At 62.6% G+C, this 19,577-nt stretch overlaps 1 protein-coding gene across 1 annotated transcript in view; it reads right to left on the reverse strand.

Moving 5' to 3' along the window:
- Positions 1-18,756, reverse strand: part of LOC139235703 (proline-rich protein 36-like) — a 57,946-nt gene extending 39,190 nt beyond the window's left edge. The window contains exons 1-4 of the mRNA XM_070866743.1: positions 18,714-18,756; positions 18,406-18,506; positions 12,115-15,618; positions 471-683 (exon numbers count right to left, since the gene is read on the reverse strand). Of these exons, the coding sequence (XP_070722844.1) occupies positions 471-683; positions 12,115-15,618; positions 18,406-18,506; positions 18,714-18,756 (3,861 nt within the window). The remainder of the gene's footprint in view (positions 1-470; positions 684-12,114; positions 15,619-18,405; positions 18,507-18,713) is intronic.
- Positions 18,757-19,577: the final 821 nt, after the last annotated feature.

Genomic DNA, 19,577 nt, shown 5'->3' on the forward strand with positions numbered 1-19,577 from the left:
GTGCGGCACTCCCTCTGTACTGCCCCTCCGACAGTGCGGCGCTCCCTCAGTACTGCCCCTCCGACAGTGCGGCGCTCCCTCAGTACTGCCCCTCCGACAGTGCGGCTCTCCCTCAGTACTGCCCCTCCGACAGTGCGGCGCTCCCTCAGTACTGCCCCTCCGACAGTGCGGCACTCCCTCAGTACTGCCCCTCCAACAGTGCGGCGCTCCCTCAGTACTGCCCCTCCGACAGTGCGGCACTCCCTCAGTACTGCCCCTCCGACAGTGCGGTGCTCCCTCAGTACTGCCCCTCCAACAGTGCGGCGCTCCCTCAGTACTGCCCCTCCGACAGTGCGGCACTCCCTCAGTACTGCCCCTCCGACAGCGCGGCACTCCCTCAGTACTGCCCCTCCGACAGTGCGGCGCTCCCTCAGTACTGCTCCTCTGGCAGTTAATCCCACGCCCCAGCCCCCACCCACGCAAACCCGTACCTCCTTCTCTTCCTCAGACGTGGTTCTCCGGCGACGCAGCGCAGCGGGGCTGCTGGGGGTCCCGCCTCGCGCTGCCTGGCTTCTTTCGCTCTGGGGTCTGGCCGCATCCACGGCCTTGGCCCGCTGGCCGGGGTCTTCCGCAGGCACCGTGGACTGGTCGGCCACACCGTCTCGACAGGAGGCTTCGTGTCGCTGCTGGCCCGGGGACTGAGACTGTAAAACACAGGAGGTAACCTGTTAAACTCCATGCTGTACCTGCCCTGGGAGTGTGTGATGGGACAGTGTAGAGGGAGCTTTACTCTGTATCTAACCCCCTGTACCTGCCCTGGGAGTGTTTGATGGGACAGTGTAGAGGGAGCTTTACTCTGTATCTAACCCCCTGTTTGATGGGACAGTGTAGAGGGAGTTTTACTCTGTATCTAACCCCCTGTACCTGCCCTGGGAGTGTTTGATGGGACAGTGTAGAGGGAGCTTTACTCTGTAGCTAACCCCCTGTACCTGCCCTGGGAGTGTTTGATGGGACAGTGTAGAGGGAGCTTTACTCTGTATCTAACCCCGTGCTGTACCTGCCCTGGGAATGTTTGATGGGACAGTGTAGAGGGAGCTTTACTCTGTATCTAACCCCGTGCTGTACCTGCCCTGGGAATGTTTGATGGGACAGTGTAGAGGGAGCTTTACTCTGTAGCTAACCCCCTGTACCTGCCCTGGGAGTGTTTGATGGGACAGTGTAGAGGGAGCTTTACTCTGTAGCTAACCCCCTGTACCTGCCCTGGGAGTGTTTGATGGGACAGTGTAGAGGGAGCTTTACTCTGTACCTAATCCCGTTCTGTACCTGCCCTGGGAGTGTTTGATGGGACAGTGTCGAGGGAGCTTTACTCTGTATCTAACCCCCTGTACCTGCCCTAGGAGTGTTTGATGGGACAGTGTAGAGGGAGCTTTACTCTGTATCTAACCCCGTGCTGTACCTGCCCTGGGAGTGTTTGATGGGACAGTGTCGAGGGTGCTTTACTCTGTATCTGTGTTGTTCTTAGAATAGTGTGCATTGTTCTGATTTGCCCATCACAGAACGTATATTGAGCCACTGCAGAATGTGCAAAAAGGATTCACACGGATGAAACCAGAACTGAGAGGTTATAGCTATCAGGATAGATTGAGCAGGTGGGGGCTCTTTATTCTGAGGGCTGACCCAATGGAGAGCTTTAAGATTACGAAGGGATTTGATAGGGCAGATGTAGAGAAGACGTTTGCCCTGTTGAAGAGACCAGAACTAGAGACTGCAAATATTACCCCGAGAGGGGTGAGAATGTGGAACTCGCTGCCACAGGGAGGGGTTGAGGCGAATAGTATCGATGTATTTAAGGGGAGGCTGGATGAACACATGATGAGAAAGGATTAGAAGGTTATGGTGGTAGTGGGAGGGGGGGGGGGGGGAAGAGATGAAGAGGGGTGGCAGGGGGCTCGTGTGGAGCATTAGAACACAAGAAATAGGAGCAGGAGTCGGCCATTCGGCCCCTCGAGCCTGCTCCGCCATTCGATACGATCATGGCTGATCCGATCATGGACTCAGCTCCACTTCCCTGCCCACTCCCCATAACCCTTCACTCCCTTATCGCTCAAAAATCTGTCTATCACCACCTTAAATATATTCAATGACCCAGCCTCCACAGCTCTCTGGGGCAGAGAATTCCACAGATTTACAACCCTCAGAGAAGAAATTCCTCCTCATCTCCGTCTCAATGGGTGATTCCTTATTCTGAGACTATGTGCCCCCTAGTTCTAGATTCCCCCGCGAGGGGAAACATCCTCTCTGCATCTACCCTGTCAAACCCCCTCAGAATCTTATACGTTTCGATAAGAACACCTCTCATTCTTCTGAACTCCAATGAGTAGATTCCCAACCTGCTCAACCTTTCCTCATAAGACAACCCCCTCATCTCCAGAATCAACCGAGTGAACCTTCTCTGAACAGCCTCCAATGCAAGTATATCCTTCCTTAAATAAGGAGACCAAAACTGCACGCAGTACTCCAGGTGTGGCCTCACCAATACCCTGTATAACTGTAGCAAGACTTCACTGCTTTTATACTCCAGCCCCTTTGCAATAAAGGCCAAGATACCATTGGCCTTCCTGATCACTTGCTGTACCTGCAGACTAACCTTTTGTGTTTCATGCACAAGTAACCCCCAGGTCCCGCTGTACTGCAGCACTTTGCAATCTTTCTCCATTTAAATTATAATAATTTGCTTTTCTATTCTTCCTCCCGAGTAGATAACCTCACATTTTCCCACATTATACTCCATCTGCCTAATTTGTGTCCACTCACTGAGCCTGTCTGTATCCCTTTGCAAACTCTTTGTGCCCTCCTCACACATTGCTTTCCCACCCATCTTTGTATCATCAGCAAACTTGGCTACGTTACACTCGGAACCTTCATCCAAGTCATTAATATAGATTGTAAATAGTTGGGGCCCCAGCACTGATCCCTGCGGCACCCCACTAGTTACTGGTTGCCAACCTGAAAATGAACCATTTATCCCGACTCTCTGTTTTCTGTTAGTTAGCCAATCCTCTATCCATGCTAATATATCACCCCCAACCCCCGTGAACTTTTATCTTGTGCAGTCACCTTTTATGTGGCACCTTGTCAAATGCCTTCTGGAAATCCAAATACACCACATCCACTGGTTCCCCCTTTTTCCACCCTGCTCGTTACATCCTCAAAGCACTCTAATAAATTTGTCAAACATGACTTCCCCTTCATAAATCCATGCTGACTCTGCTTGATTGAATTATGCTTTTCCAAATGTCCTGCTACTGCTTCCTTAATAATGGACTCCAGCATTTTCCCAACCACAGATGTTAGGCTAATTATTCTATCGATTCCTGCTTTCTGTCTCCCTCCTTTCTTAAATAGGGGCATTACATTTGCGGTTTTCCAATCCGCTGGGACCAGAATCTAGGGAATTTTGGTAGATTACAACCAATGCATCCACTATCCCTGCAACCACTTCTTTTAAGACCCTAGGGTGCAGGCCATCAGGTCCTGGGGACTTGTCCACCTTTAGTCCCATTAGTTTGCCTGGTACTTTATCTCTCGTGATCATGATTGTATTAAGTTCCTCCCTCCCTATAGCCCCTTGATTATCCACTATTGGGATGCTTTTTGTGTCTTCTACCATGAATACCGATACAAAATATTTGTTCAAAGTCTCTGCCATTTCCCTGTTCCCCATTATTAATTCCCCAGTCTCATCCTCTAAGGGGCCAACGTTTACTTTCGTTACGCGTTTCCTTTTTATATACCTGTAGAAACTCTTAGTCAGTTTTTATATTTCTTGCTAGTTTACTCTCATAATCTATTTTCTCCCTCTTGATTAGTCATCTTTTGCTGGTTTCTAAAAATTTCCCAATCCTCTTGCCTACAATGCAATCTTCACAACATTGTCTGCCTTTGTTTTCAATTTGATACCATCCTTAACTTCCTTAGTTAGCCACAGATGGTTCATCCTTCTCTTAAGAGTCTTTCTTTCTCACTGGAATATATCTTTGCTGAGAGTTATGAAATATCTCCTAAAATGTCTGCCACTGCGTATCTACCGTCTTACCCTTTAATCTATTTTCCCAGTCCATTTTAGCCATGTCTTCATACCTTTGTAATTACCTTTGTTGAAGTTCAGGACACTAGTTTGAGACCTAGCTTTCCTCACCCTCAAACTGAATGTGAAATTTTACCATGTTATGATCACTCTTCCCAAGAGGATCCTTTACTATAAGATCATCAATTAATCCAGATTCGTTACACATCCTGCTCCCTGCTTGGTTCCACAACGTATTGTTCCAAGAAACCATCCCGAATACACTCTATCAACTCGTCCTCAAGGCTACCATTGCCAATTTGATTTGTCCAATCTGTATGAAGATTAAAATCGCCCATGGTTATTGCAGGACCTTTCTTACAAGCCCCCGATTATTTCTTGAGTTATACTCTGTCCTACAGCGTAGCTACAGTTAGGGGGTCCATAGACCACTCCCGCCAGTGACTTCCTTCCCTTACTATTTCTTATCTCCACACAAACTGATTCTACACCTTGATCTTCTGAGCCACAAGCGTTTCTCACAACTGCACTGATCTCACCCTTTATTAACGGAGCTACCCCATCTCCTTTTCCGGTTCGGACCTGTCGAGCCGAATGGCAGGTTTCTGTGCTGTAAAATCCTACGTCTATGGAAGAGGGCTCCATCTCCTGACCCCAATGACTCTCGTCTAGAACACAGAGTTCAGGCGGCTTTTTTTTTTTAAAAACTCAATAACTTTCATTTATTTAACATAATTTCACAGGAGCGTAAATTAGACACAAATTTGACATGGAACCTGAGGAGGAGATATTAGGGCAGGTGACCAAAAGCGTGTTCAAAGAGGTAGGTTTTAAGGAGCGTCTTAAAGGAGGGTAGCGCGACGAAGAGATTTAGGGAGGGAGTTCCAGAGCTTAGGGCCCAGGCAACAGAAGGCATGGCCACCGATGGTGGAGCGATTATAATCAGGGATGGTCAGGAGGGCAGAATTAGAGGAGCGCAGACATCTCGGGGGGGTTGTGGGGCTGGAGGAGGTTACAGAGATAGGGAGGGGTGTCGGGGCTGAAGGGGGTTACAGAGATAGGGAGGTGTGTAGGGGCTGGAGGGGGTTGCAGAGATAGGGAGGTGTGTAGGGGCTGGAGGAGGTTACAGAGATAGGGAGGTGTGTAGGGGCTGGAGGAGGGTACAGAGATAGGGAGGGGTGTAGGGGCTGGAGGAGGTTACAGAGATAGGGAGGTGTGTAGGGGCTGGAGGAGGTTACAGAGATAGGGAGGGGTGTAGAGGCTGGAGGTGGTTACAGAGATAGGGAGGGGTGTAGGTGCTGGAGGAGGTTACAGAGATAGGGAGGGGTGTAGGGGCTGGAGGAGGTTACAGAGATAGGGAGAGGTGTAGGGGCTGTAGGGGGTTACAGAGATAGGGAGAGGTGTAGGGGCTGGAGGGGGTTACAGAGATAGGGAGGCGTGTAGGGGCTGGAGGGGGTTACAGAGATAGGGAGGGGTGTAGGGAGCAGAGGGGGGTTACAGAGATAGGGAGGGGTGCAGTGCTGGAGGAGGTTACAGAGATAGGGAGGGATGTCGGGGCTGGAGGAGGTTACAGAGATAGGGAGGGGTGTAGAGGCTGGAGGTGGTTACAGAGATAGGGAGGGGTGTAGGGGCTGGAGGAGGTTACAGAGATAGGGAGGGGTGTAGGGAGCAGAGGGGGGTTACAGAGATAGGGAGGGGTGTAGGGGCTGGAGGAGGTTACAGAGATAGGGAGGGGTGTAGGGGCTGGAGGAGGTTACAGAGATAGGGAGGGGTGTAGGGACCAGGGGGGGTTTACAGAGATAGGGAGGGGATGAGGAGGATTGAGGTCCTTGAAAAGCAGGGTGAGAATGTTTAAATGGAGGCATTGCCGCTCGCGTGAGCCCATGTTGGTCAGCGAGCAACAGGGGGTGAGGGGGAACACGAGTTAGGACACGGGGCAACAGAGGTTTGGATGAGTGGATGGTTACGGAGCGTGGAAGGTGGGAGGCTGGCACGGAGAACATTGGAATAGTGAAATCTAAAGAGTCATAGCCACGGACGAGGGCTTTAGCAGAAGATGAGCTGGGGCGGCGGGCGGGAGACAAGGAACAAGGAGCAGGGGGGGGGGGGGAAGAGATAAGGAAGGGGGGGGAAGAGATAAGGAAGGGGGGGGGAGAGAGACAGGAAGGGGGAGAGAGACAGGGGGGGGGGGAGAGATAGGGGGGGGGGGAGAGATAGGGGGGGGGGGAAGAGACAGGAGGGGGGGGGAAGAGATGGGGGGGGGGAAGAGACGGGAAGGGTGGGGAGAGACAGGAAGGGTGGGGGGGAGGGTAAGAGATAGGAAGATGGGGGAAAGAGACAGGAAGGGGTGGGGAAGAGACAGGAGTGGGGGGGGGGGAAGGGACAGGAGTGGGGGGGGGGGAACGAGACAGGAGTGGGGGGGGGGGAACGAGACAGGAGTGGGGGGGGGGGAACGAGACAGGAGTGGGGGAGAAGAGACAGAAGGGGGGTGAAGAGACAGAAGGGGGGGGAAGAGACGGGGGGGGGGGAAGAGACGGGGGGGGGAGAGACGTGGGGGGAGAGAGACAGGAAGGGGGGGGAAGAGACAGGAGTGGGGGGGGGGGAAGGGACAGGAGTGGGGGGGGGGAACGAGACAGGAGTGGGGGAGAAGAGACAGAAGGGGGGTGAAGAGACAGAAGGGGGGGGAAGAGACGGGGGGGGGGGAAGAGACGGGGGGGGGAGAGACGTGGGGGGAGAGAGACAGGAAGGGGGGGGAAGAGAAAGGAAGGGGGGGGAAGAGACAGGAGGGGGGGGAAGAGACAGGAGGGGGGGGGGAAGAGACAGGAGGGGGGGGGGGGAAGGGACAGGAGTGGGGGGGGGGGAACGAGACAGGAGTGGGGGAGAAGAGACAGAAGGGGGGTGAAGAGACAGAAGGGGGGGGAAGAGACGGGGGGGGGGGAAGAGACGGGGGGGGGAGAGACGTGGGGGGAGAGAGACAGGAAGGGGGGGGAAGAGAAAGGAAGGGGGGGGGAAGAGACAGGAAGGGGGGGGAAGAGACAGGAGGGGGGGGAAGAGACAGGAAGGGGGGGGAGAGACAGGAAGGGGGGGGGAGAGACAGGAAGGGGGGGGAGAGACAGGAAGGGGGGGGGGGGAGAGAGACAGGAAGGGGGGGGGAGAGAGACAGGAAGGGGGGGGGGAGAGAGACAGGAAGGGGGGGGGGAGAGAGACAGGAAGGGGGGGGAGAGACAGGAGGGGGGGGGGAGAGACAGGAGGGGGGGGGGAGAGACAGGAAGGGGGGGGGGGGAAGAGACAGGAAGGGGGGGGGAAGAGACAGGAAGGGGGGGGGGGAAGAGACAGGAAGGGGGGGGGGGAAGAGACAGGAAGGGGGGGGGAAGAGACAGGAAGGGGGGGGAAGAGACAGGAAGGGGGGGGGAAGAGACAGGAAGGGGGGGGAAGAGACAGGAAGGGGGGGGGGGAAGAGACAGGAAGGGGGGGGGGAAGAGACAGGAAGGGGGGGGGGGAAGAGACAGGAAGGGGGGGGGGGGGAAGAGACAGGAAGGGGGGGGGGGGGAAGAGACAGGAAGGGGGGGGGGGGGGAAGAGACAGGAAGGGGGGGGGGGGGGGAAGAGACAGGAAGGGGGGGGGGGGGAAGAGACAGGAAGGGGGGGGGGGGAAGAGACAGGAAGGGGGGGGGGGAAGAGACAGGAAGGGGGGGGGGGAAGAGACAGGAAGGGGGGGGGGGGAAGAGACAGGAAGGGGGGGGGGGAAGAGACAGGAAGGGGGGGGGGGGAAGAGACAGGAAGGGGGGGGGGGAAGAGACAGGAAGGGGGGGGGGAAGAGACAGGAAGGGGGGGGGGGGAAGAGACAGGAAGGGGGGGGGGGGAAGAGACAGGAAGGGGGGGGGGGAAGAGACAGGAAGGGGGGGGGGGAAGAGACAGGAAGGGGGGGGGGAAGAGACAGGAAGGGGGGGGGGGGGAAGAGACAGGAAGGGGGGGGGGGGGGGAAGAGACAGGAAGGGGGGGGGGGGAAGAGACAGGAAGGAGGGGGGGGGAAGAGACAGGAAGGGGGGGGGGGAAGAGACAGGAAGGGGGGGGGGGGAAGAGACAGGAAGGGGGGGGGGGAAGAGACAGGAAGGGGGGAGGGAAGAGACAGGAAGGGGGGGGGGAAGAGACAGGAAGGGGGGGGGAAGAGACAGGAAGGGGGGGGAAGAGACAGGAAGGGGGGGGAAGAGACAGGAAGGGGGGGGGGAAGAGACAGGAAGGGGGGGGGAAGAGACAGGAAGGGGGGGGGGGGAAGAGACAGGAAGGGGGGGGGGGAAGAGACAGGAAGGGGGGGGGGAAGAGACAGGAAGGGGGGGGAAGAGACAGGAAGGGGGGGGGGAAGAGACAGGGGGGGGGGGGAAGAGACAGGGGGGGGGGGGAAGAGACAGGAAGGGGGGGGGGGGAAGAGACAGGAAGGGGGGGGGGGGGGGGGAAGAGACAGGAAGGGGGGGGGGGGGGGGAAGAGACAGGAAGGGGGGGGGGGAAGAGACAGGAAGGGGGGGGGGGAAGAGACAGGAAGGGGGGGGGGGAAGAGACAGGAAGGGGGGGGGAAGAGACAGGAAGGGGGGGGGGGGGGAAGAGACAGGAAGGGGGGGGGGGGAAGAGACAGGAAGGGGGGGGGGGGAAGAGACAGGAAGGGGGGGGGGAAGAGACAGGAAGGGGGGGGGGGGAAGAGACAGGAAGGGGGGGGGGGGAAGAGACAGGAAGGGGGGGGGGAAGAGACAGGAAGGGGGGGGGGAAGAGACAGGAAGGGGGGGGGGAAGAGACAGGAAGGGGGGGGGGGGGGAAGAGACAGGAAGGGGGGGGGGAAGAGACAGGAAGGGGGGGGGGGGGAAGAGACAGGAAGGGGGGGGGGGGGGGAAGAGACAGGAAGGAAGGGGGGGGGGAAGAGACAGGAAGGGGGGGGGGAAGAGACAGGAAGGGGGGGGGGGGAAGAGACAGGAAGGGGGGGGGGGGAAGAGACAGGAAGGGGGGGGGGGGAAGAGACAGGAAGGGGGGGGGGAAGAGACAGGAAGGGGGGGGGGGAAGAGACAGGAAGGGGGGGGGGGGGGAAGAGACAGGAAGGGGGGGGGGGAAGAGACAGGAAGGGGGGGGGGGGAAGAGACAGGAAGGGGGGGGGGGGGGAAGAGACAGGAAGGGGGGGGGGGGAAGAGACAGGAAGGGGGGGGGGGAAGAGACAGGAAGGGGGGGGGGGGGAAGAGACAGGAAGGGGGGGGGGGGAAGAGACAGGAAGGGGGGGGGGGGGAAGAGACAGGAAGGTGGGGGGGGGGAAGAGACAGGAAGGGGGGGGGGGAAGAGACAGGAAGGGGGGGGGGAAGAGACAGGAAGGGGGGGGGGGAAGAGACAGGAAGGGGGGGGGGGGGGAAGAGACAGGAAGGGGGGGGGGGGGGAAGAGACAGGAAGGGGGGGGGGGGGAAGAGACAGGAAGGGGGGGGGGGGAAAGAGACAGGAAGGGGGGGGGGGAAGAGACAGGAAGGGGGGGGGGGGGAAGAGACAGGAAGGGGGGGGGGGAAGAGACAGGAAGGGGGGGGGGGCGAAGAGACAGGAAGGGGGGGGTGGGGTAAGAGACAGGAAGGGGAGGGGGGGAGGGGGGGTGGGGTGAGAGACAGGAAGGGGGGGGAGAGACAGGAAGGGGGGGGAGAGACAGGAAGGGGGGGGAGAGACAGGAAGGGGGGGGAGAGACAGGAAGGGGGGGGAGAGACAGGAAGGGGGGGGAGAGACAGGAAGGGGGGGAGAGACAGGAAGGGGGGGGGAGAGACAGGAAGGGGGGGGGAGAGACAGGAAGGGGGGGGGGGAGAGACAGGAAGGGGGGGGGAGAGACAGGAAGGGGGGGGAGAGACAGGAGGGGGGGGGAGAGACAGGAGGGGGGGGGAGAGACAGGAGGGGGGGGGAGAGACAGGAGGGGGGGGGAGAGACAGGAGGGGGGGGGAGAGACAGGAGGGGGGGGGAGAGACAGGAGGGGGGGGGGGAGAGACAGGGGGGGGGGAGAGACAGGAGGGGGGGGGGGGGGGAGAGACAGGAGGGGGGGGGGGGGGAGAGACAGGAGGGGGGGGGGGGGGAGAGACAGGAGGGGGGGGGGGGGGGAGAGACAGGAGGGGGGGGAGAGACAGGAGGGGGGGGGAGAGACAGGAGGGGGGGGGAGAGACAGGAATGGGGGGGGGGAGAGACAGGAATGGGGGGGGGGAGAGACAGGAATGGGGGGGAAGAGACAGGAATGGGGGGGAAGAGACAGGAATGGGGGGGGGAAGAGACAGGAATGGGGGGGGGAAGAGACAGGGGGGGGGGGGAAGAGACAGGGGGGGGGGGAAGAGACAGGAGGGGGGGGAGAGACAGGAATGGGGGGGGGGGGAGAGACAGGAATGGGGGGGAAGAGACAGGAATGGGGGGGAAGAGACAGGAATGGGGGGGAAGAGACAGGAATGGGGGGGAAGAGACAGGAATGGGGGGGGGAAGAGACAGGAATGGGGGGGGGAAGAGACAGGGGGGGGGGGAAGAGACAGGGGGGGGGGGAAGAGACAGGGGGGGGGGGAAGAGACAGGAGGGGGGGGAAGAGACAGGAGGGGGGGGGGAGACAGGAGGGGGGGGGAGACAGGAGGGGGGGGGAGACAGGAGGGGGGGGGAGACAGGAGGGGGGGGGGGGAGACAGGAGGGGGGGGGGGGAGAGACAGGAGGGGGGGGGAAGAGACAGGAGGGGGGGGGAAGAGACAGGAAGTGGGGGGGGGGAAGAGACAGGAATGGGGGGGGAAGAGACAGGAATGGGGGGGGAAGAGACAGGAATGGGGGGGGGGAAGAGACAGGAATGGGGGGGGAAGAGACAGGAATGGGGGGGGGAAGAGACAGGAATGGGGGGGGAAGAGTCAGGAATGGGGGGGGAAGAGACAGGAATGGGGGGGGGAAGAGACAGGAATGGGGGAGGAAGAGACAGGAATGGGGGAGGAAGAGACAGGAATGGGGGGGGGGAATAGACAGGAATGGGGGGGGGGGAGAGACAGGAATGGGGGGGGGGGAGAGACAGGAATGGGGGGGGGAGAGACAGGAATGGGGGGGGGGGGGGAAGAGACAGGAATGGGGGGGGGAGAGACAGGAATGGGGGGGAAGAGACAGGAATGGGGGGGGAAGAGACAGGAATGGGGGGGGAAGAGACAGGAGGGGGGGGAAGAGACAGGAGGGGGGGGGAAGAGACAGGAGGGGGGGGGAAGAGACAGGAGGGGGGGGAGAGACAGGAGGGGGGGGGAGAGACAGGAATGGGGGGGGAAGAGACAGGACTGGGGGGGGAAGAGACAGGAATGGGGGGGGAAGAGACAGGAATGGGGGGGGAAGAGACAGGAATGGGGGGGGGAATAGACAGGAATGGGGGGGGGGGAGAGACAGGAATGGGGGGGGGAGAGACAGGAATGGGGGGGGGGGAGAGACAGGAATGGGGGGGGGGGGGAGAGACAGGAATGGGGGGGGGGAAGAGACAGGAATGGGGGGGGGGAAGAGACAGGAATGGGGGGGGGGAAGAGACAGTAATGGGGGGGGGAAGAGACAGGAATGGGGGGGGGGGAAGAGACAGGAATGGGGGGGGGAAGAGACAGGAATGGGGTGGGGGGGGGAAGAGACAGGAATGGGGTGGGGGGGGGAAGAGACAGGAATGGGGTGGGGGGGGGGAAGAGACAGGAATGGGGTGGGGGGGGGGGAAGAGACAGGACTGGGGGGGGGGGGAAGAGACAGGAATGGGGGGGGGGGAAGAGACAGGAATGGGGGGGGGGAAGAGACAGGAATGGGGGGGGGGGGGAAGAGACAGGAATGGGGGGGGGGGGGGAAGAGACAGGAATGGGGGGGGGGAAGAGACAGGAATGGGGGGGGGGGGAAGAGACAGGAATGGGGGGGGGGGGAAGAGACAGGAATGGGGGGGGGGGGGAAGAGACAGGAATGGGGGGGGAGAGACAGGAAGGGGGGGAAGAGACAGGAATGGGGGGGGGGAAGAGACAGGATGGGGGGGGGGGGTGGAGCGGAGTGCAGACTAGGATGGGGGTCACCACGTACCGTCCGGTCTCTGGACGAAGACCTGGACCTCCCTCGGGACCTGGACGGCGAGCGAGACGAGGACGAGCTGGACGATGAAGAGGAGGATGAAGAGGAGGAGGAGGAGGAGGAGGAACTGGACTGCCGCCTGGAGCTGCCGGTCGACCGGGAACCGGGCCGTGACAGCCGCCCCTCCTCCCGCCGCTGTTCACGGGCCCGGTCCGCCGCGGGCTGCCTCTGCTCCCAGCGCCCCGGCCCGGGGCAGGGTTCGGAGCTCCTCCGCGTCTCTGAGGAAGATCGAGCCGAGGCCTCCGCCGGCGGTGAGCCCTTGCCGCTGGGCGACGGGTCCCCGTCCTTTTCCGCCGGCGGCGGGACGTGGAGGGCGGCCGATGGCGGAGGCTTCTCCCCCGCGCCCGGCGTGGGTTGCGACGGCCTCCCCGAGACCTGTGGGGCGCGCGCCGCCTGTCCTTGGGCGGCGGACGGGGTCTCCCCCCACCGGCTCTTGCGCTGTACCCGCACGGCGGGCGACGGCTCGGCAGCCTGGCCGGCCGTCGGCCTGGGCCTCTCCTTCACCGGCTCCGGGGGAGGCGGCGACTTGAACTCTTTGGGCGTCGGCAAGCCGCCTTTGGGCGGGGACAGAGGCCTCCCGACAATGGCCTGAGGCGGCGGCGGCGGCAGCAATGCAGAGATCCCTCTGACCGCGTGGGGTGGCCGGAATGGGGCCTTGTCCGCGAGCCCTCGAGGAGGAGGTGGAGGAGGAGGAGGAGGAGAACGCGATCGTTCTTGAACGACAAGTTGCAGTGGAAACCTCGCCCGCTCCACCTGGTCACATGGAGACCTCTGTCTGATCATCTGGGGTGGTAGAGACGGAGATCCTTCCCTGACCCTCTGGGGTGGTACTGATGGAGTCTTCTCTCTGGTTTCCTGGGATGGTTGAGGAGATCCTGCCTTGACCATCTGGGGTGGTGGAGAAGGAGCCTTCTCTCTGGTGGCCTGAGATGGTTGAGGAGATCCTGCCTTGACCATCTGGGGTGGTGGAGAAGGAGCCTTCTCTCTGGTGGCCTGAGATGGTTGAGGAAACTGAACCTTGACGATCTGGGGTGGTAGAGATGGAGTCTTCTCTCTGGTTTCCTGGGATGGTTGTGGAAACTGTACCTTGATGATCTTGGGTGGCGGAGAAGGAGACTTCTCTCTGGTTTCCTGGGATGGTTGAGGCGATCCTGTCTTGACTATCTGGGGTGGTACAGATGACGTCTTCTCTCTGGTTTCCTGGGATGGTTGAGGAGATCCTGCCTTGACCATCTGGGGTGGTACAGATGGCGTCTTCTCTCTGGTTCCCTGTGATGGTTGAGAAGACCCTTCCATGACGATCAGGGGTGGTGGAGAAGGAGCCTTCTCTCTGGTGGCCTTTGTCGGTGGAGAAGGAGACTTCTCTCTGGTGGCCTTTGTCGGTGGAGAAGGAGACTTCTCTCTGGTGGCCTTTGTCAGTGGAGAAGGAGCCTTCTCTCTGGTGGCCTGTGTCGGTGGAGAAGGAGCCTTCTCTCTGGTGGCCTTTGTCGGTGGAGAAGGAGACTTCTCTCTGGTGGCCTGTGTCGGTGGAGAAGGAGACTTCTCTCTGGTGGCCTGCGTAGGTGGAGAAGGAGACTTCTCTCTGGTGGCCTGTGCTGGTGGAGAAGGAGCCTTCTCTCTGGTGGCCTTTGTCGGTGGAGAAGGAGACTTCTCTCTGGTGGCCTGTGCTGGTGGAGAAGGAGCCTTCTCTCTGGTGGCCTTTGTCGGTGGAGAAGGAGACTTCTCTCTGGTGGCCTGTGTCGGTGGAGAAGGAGACTTCTCTCTGGTGGCCTGCGTAGGTGGAGAAGGAGACTTCTCTCTGGTGGCCTGTGCTGGTGGAGAAGGAGCCTTCTCTCTGGTGGCCTGTGATGGTTGAGAAGACCCTTCCATGACGATCAGGGGTGGCGGAGAAGGAGCCTTCTCTCTGGTGGCCTGCGTCGGTGGAGAAGCAGACTTCTCTCTGGTGGCCTGCGTCAGTGGAGAAGGAGACTTCTCTCTGGTGGCCTGCGTCAGTGGAGAAGGAGACTTATCTCTGGTGGCCTGTGTCGGTGGAGAAGCAGACTTCTCTCTGGTGGCCTGCGTCAGTGGAGATGCAGACTGCTCTGTGGCCTTCTGGATTGGTGGGGATGTAGACGGTTCCGTGATCTTCTGGATGTCTGGCGATGCAGACCTCACGCTACTGGCCTGGACTGCTGGCGATATGGAAATCTCGCTGGTGGCCTGGGAAGGTTGAGTAGACGTTTCCTTGGCCTTCTGCACGACTGGAGATGCGGAAATCTCGCTGGTCGCCTGGGCTGCTGGACTTGCAGGAAACTCTTTGGTTGCCTGGGCTTCTAGCGAGGTGGCAATCTCTCTGGGTGCCTGTGAGGGATGAGGAGACGTTGCCTTGACATTCTGGGTTGGCGGAGGCGGAGACTTCTCCCTCACGGTCTGGACCAGTGGAGGCGGAGAGCTCTCCCTCGCGGCCTGGACTGGTGGAGGCGGAGACCTGTCCCTCGCGGCCTGGACTGGTGGAGGCGGAGACCTGTCCCTCGCGGCCTGGACCAGCGGAGGTGGAGACCTCTCCCTCGTGGCCTGGACCGATGGAGGCGGAGACCTCTCCCTCGTGGCCTGGACCGATGGAGGCGGAGACCTCTCCCTCGCGGCCTGGACCGATGGAGGCGGAGACCTCTCCCTCGCGGCCTGGAGCGGTGGAGACGGAGACCTGTCCCTCGCGGCCTGGACCGGTGGAGACGGAGGGGGCGGGGAAGCCCCTCGCGCCTCACCCGCCGGCTCCCTCGGGCGGTTCCAGGAACGGGCCCTGGTCACCCGCAGCGGGGCGGGCGAGGCCTCGGCGGGCGGCGGGTTCTCCCCGGCCGGCTGGGCGGGCGAGGGCATGCGTTGCCGCGGCTCCCGGGACTGAGAGGGGACCCTCCCCCGGACCCTCACCCGGCGGGGCGAGGCCGACCGCCCCTCCCCCCGGACGCAAACCCCGGTCTCGGCCGGCGCGGGCGACGGGCTCCTGTCCTTGGCCGCCGGCGAAGGGGCTCTGTCGGCGGGCGGCGGCGACGGCGGCGGCGGGGGAGGGGCGTCGTCCGCGGGAGGCGGCCGCCTCCGCTCGCGGCCCGACGACCACCTCCGGCGCTCGAGGGGCGGCGGGTCCTCGGCCCCCTCGGCAGGGGCCCCCTCGGTGGGTGAGGATGCCGCCTCGGCCTTGCCCCTCGGGGGCCTCTTCAGCCGGGTGGGCGGCGCGCCCCTCCGGATCCGTTTGGGGAGCGAGGAGAGGGCGGTGGCAGGGGGGAGGGGAGACTGCTCGGCCGGGGCCTGTGGCTTCGGACGGCCCCCCCGTCGGCCCGGGCCGCGAGCGGGGGCCCGGGCAGCGCTCCCCTCCGCTTCACCCTCGTCCTCGTCTTCCTCATCCTCCTCCTCCTCTGAGCTTCCTTCCTCCTCCGAGTTCCGGGAGCCGCTTTGCCGTGCCCTCGCCAGTGAACCGTCCTCCTGTGTGAGAGCAGGGGTAAAGAAAATATAGGTCAGCGACAACCCTTCTCTCTCAGGATAATCGCACTGTCGGAGGGGCAGTACTGAGGGAGCCCCGCACTGTCGGAGGGGCAGTACTGAGGGAGCACCGCACTGTCGGAAGGGCAGTACTGAGGGAGCGCCGCACTGTCGGAGGGGCAGTACTGAGGGAGCGCCGCACTGTCGGAGGGGCAGTACTGAGGGAGCCCCGCACTGTCGGAGGGACAGTACTGAGGGAGCACCGCACTGTCGGAAGGGCAGTACTGAGTAGCGCCGCACTGTCGGAGGGGCAGTACTGAGGGAGCGCCGCACTGTCGGAGGGGCAGTACTGAGGGAGCGCCGCACTGTCGGAGGGACAGTACTGAGGGAGCACCGCACTGTCGGAAGGGCAGTACTGAGGGAGCGCCGCACTGTCGGAGGGGCAGTACTGAGGGAGCGCTGCACTGTCGGAGGGGCAGTACTGAGGGAGCTCCGCACTGTCGGAGGGGCAGTACTGAGGGAGCACTGCACTGTCGGAGGGGCAGTACTGAGGGAGTGCCGCACTGTCGGAGGGGCAGTGCTGAGGGAGCACCGCACTGTCGGAGGGGCAGTACTGAGGGAGAGCCGCACTGTCGGAGGGGCAGTACTGAGGGAGCGCCGTGCTGTCGGAGGGGCAGTACTGAGGGAGCGCCGCACTGTCGGAGGGGCAGTACTGAGGGAGCACCGCACTGTCGGAGGGGCAGTACTGAGGGAGCGCCGCACTGTCGGAGGGGCAGTACTGACGGAGCGCCGCACTGTCGGAGGGGCAGTACTGAGGGAGCGCCGCACTGTCGGAGGGACAGTACTGAGGGAGCACCGCACTGTCGGAGGGGCAGTACTGAGGGAGCACCGTACTGTCGGAGGGGCAGTACTGAGGGAGCGCCGCACTGTCGGAGGGACAGTACTGAGGGAGCACCGCACTGTCGGAAGGGCAGTACTGAGGGAGCGCCGCACTGTCGGAGGGGCAGTACTGAGGGAGCGCCGCACTGTCGGAGGGGCAGTACTGAGGGAGCGCCGCACTGTCGGAAGGGCAGTACTGAGGGAGTGCCGTACTGCCGGAGGGGCAGTACTGAGGGAGCGCCGCACTGTCGGAGGGGCAGTGCTGAGGGAGCACCGCACTGTCGGAGGGGCAGTACTGAGGGAGAGCCGCACTGTCGGAGGGGCAGTACTGAGGGAGCGCCGTGCTGTCGGAGGGGCAGTACTGAGGGAGCGCCGCACTGTCGGAGGGGCAGTACTGAGGGAGCGCCGCACTGTCGGAGGGGCAGTACTGAGGGAGCGCCGCACTGTCGGAGGGGCGGTACTGAGGGAGCGCCGTACTGCGCTGTCGGAGGGGCAGTACTGAGGGAGTGCCGCACTGTCGGAGGGGCGGTACTGAGGGAGCGCCGCACTGTCGGAGGGGCGGTACTGAGGGAGCCCCGCACTGTCAGAGGGGCAGTACTGAGGGAGCGCCGCACTGTCGGAGGGGCAGTACTGAGGGAGCCCTGCACTGTCGGAGGGGCAGTACTGAGGGAGCGCCGCACTGTCGGAGGGGCAGTACTGAGGGAGCGCCGCACTGTCGGAGGGGCAGTACTGAGGGAGCGCCGCACTGTCGGAGGGGCAGTACTGAGGGAGCGCCGCGCTGTCGGAGGGGCAGTACTGAGGGAGCGCCGCGCTGTCGGAGGGGCAGTACTGAGGGAGCGCCGCGCTGTCGGAGGGGCAGTACTGAGGGAGCGCCGTGCTGTCGGAGGGGCAGTACTGAGGGAGTGCCGCACTGCGCTGTCGGAGGGGCAGTACTGAGGGAGCGCCGTGCTGTCGGAGGGGCAGTACTGAGGGAGCGCCGTGCTGTCGGAGGGGCAGTACTGAGGGAGCGCCGTGCTGTCGGAGGGGCAGTACTGAGGGAGCGCCGCGCTGTCGGAGGGGCAGTACTGAGGGAGCGCCGTGTTGTCGGAGGGGCAGTACTGAGGGAGCCCCGCGCTGTCGGAGGGGCAGTACTGAGGGAGCGCCGCACTGTCGGAGGGGCAGTACTGAGGGAGCACCGCACTGTCGGAGGGGCAGTACTGAGGGAGCCCCGCACTGTCGGAGGGGCAGTACTGAGGGAGCACCGTGCTGTCGGAGGGGCAGTACTGAGGGAGCGCCGCACTGTCGGAGGGGCAGTACTGAGGGAGTGCCGCACTGCGCTGTCGGAGGGGCAGTACTGAGGGAGCGCCGTGCTGTCGGAGGGGCAGTACTGAGGGAGCGCCGTGCTGTCGGAGGGGCAGTACTGAGGGAGTGCCGCACTGCGCTGTCGGAGGGGCAGTACTGAGGGAGCGCCGTGTTGTCGGAGGGGCAGTACTGAGGGAGCCCCGCGCTGTCGGAGGGGCAGTACTGAGGGAGCGCCGCGCTGTCGGAGGGGCAGTACTGAGGGAGCGCCGTGCTGTCGGAGGGGCAGTACTGAGGGAACGCCGCACTGTCGGAGGGGCAGTACTGAGGGAGCGCCGTGCTGTCGGAGGGGCAGTACTGAGGGAGCGCCGCACTGTCGGAGGGGCAGTACTGAGGGAGCGCCGTGCTGTCGGAGGGGCAGTACTGAGGGAGCACCGTACTGCGCTGTCGGAGGGGCAGTACTGAGGGAGCTTTCATCATATTGGCTCTTTGTGGGACCTTGCTGTTCTCAAAATGGCTGCCCCGTTTCCTGCTGTCACAACAGGAATTGAACTCGCTGTGAGGAGCAGGGACAGCGGGAAATGGCGAACGTTGGGGCAGAGCTATGAATGTCCCCCAGGCGGAGGTAATTACCTGCTCGATCGGCTCAGTGTGAGGACCACTGTCGTACCCCTCCGACCTCTCCTCCGGTGATTCATCCTTGTCCTCGGAGAGCAGGGATGAGGCGTAACTGTCTGCGCAGAGGGAGAAGGGGAGAGTTAAGAGCTCGGTATCTGTCGGGAGAGCGATCTCTTCCCTGGCCCCAGGGCACAGGGTCTCGGCTGCACAATCCCCCCACCCTCTCGCTGTGTCCGTCGCCGGGAGATTCGACTGTGAGAGGCAGAGGCAGCGATCTCTGACACGTTTACCCCCCCCCCCGAGCTTAGTCTCCCCACAGTTACCCCTCCAGCCCCTCTCCCCACACTCCCCCAGCCCCCCTTCCATTCCCTCTCCCTCCCCCAGCCCCTCTCCCTCCCCCAGTCCCTCTCCCCTCCCTCTTCCCCCCCCCAGCCCCCCCAGTCCCTCTCCCCCCGCACCCCCAGTCCCTCTCCCTCCCTCTCCCCCCCCCCCACCCCAGCCTCCCCAGTCCATCTCCCCCGCACCCCCAGTCCCTCTCCCCTCCCTCTTCCCCCCCCCCACCCCAGCCTCCCCAGTCCCTCTCCCCCCGCACCCCCAGTCCCTCTCCCCTCCCTCTTCCCCCCCCACTCCAGCCCCCCCAGTCCCTCTCCCCCCGTACCCCCAGTCCCTCTCCCCCCCCCCACCCAGCCTCCCCAGTCCCTCTCCCCCGCACCCCCAGTCCCTCTCCCTCCCTCTTCCCCCCCACCCCAGCCTCCCAGTCCCTCTCCCCCGCACCCCCAGTCCCTCTCCCCTCCCTCTTCCCCCCCACCCCAGCCTCCCTCTCCCCTCCCTCTTCCCCCCCCACCCCAGCCCCCAGTCCCTCTCCCCCCGCACCCCCAGTCCCTCTCCCCTCCCTCTTCCCCCCCCCCCACCCCAGCCTCCCCAGTCCCTCTCCCCCCGCACCCCCAGTCCCTCTCCCCTCCTCTTCCCCCCCACCCCAGCCTCCCTCTCCCCCCCCCACCCCAGCCTCCCTCTCCCCCACTCCCTCTTCCCCCCACCGCAGCTCCTCCCCTCCCACCCCCCCAGTCCCTCTCCCCTCCCCCGCTAAGTCCCTCTCCCCACGTCCTTCTCCCCCTCCCCCCATGTCCCTCCCCCCTCAGTCTCTCTCCCCTCCCCCATGTCCCTCCCCCTCAGTCTCTCTCCCCTCC

This window comes from Pristiophorus japonicus, chromosome 23 (assembly GCF_044704955.1).
Source record: "Pristiophorus japonicus isolate sPriJap1 chromosome 23, sPriJap1.hap1, whole genome shotgun sequence".
NCBI lineage: Eukaryota > Metazoa > Chordata > Chondrichthyes > Pristiophoridae > Pristiophorus > Pristiophorus japonicus.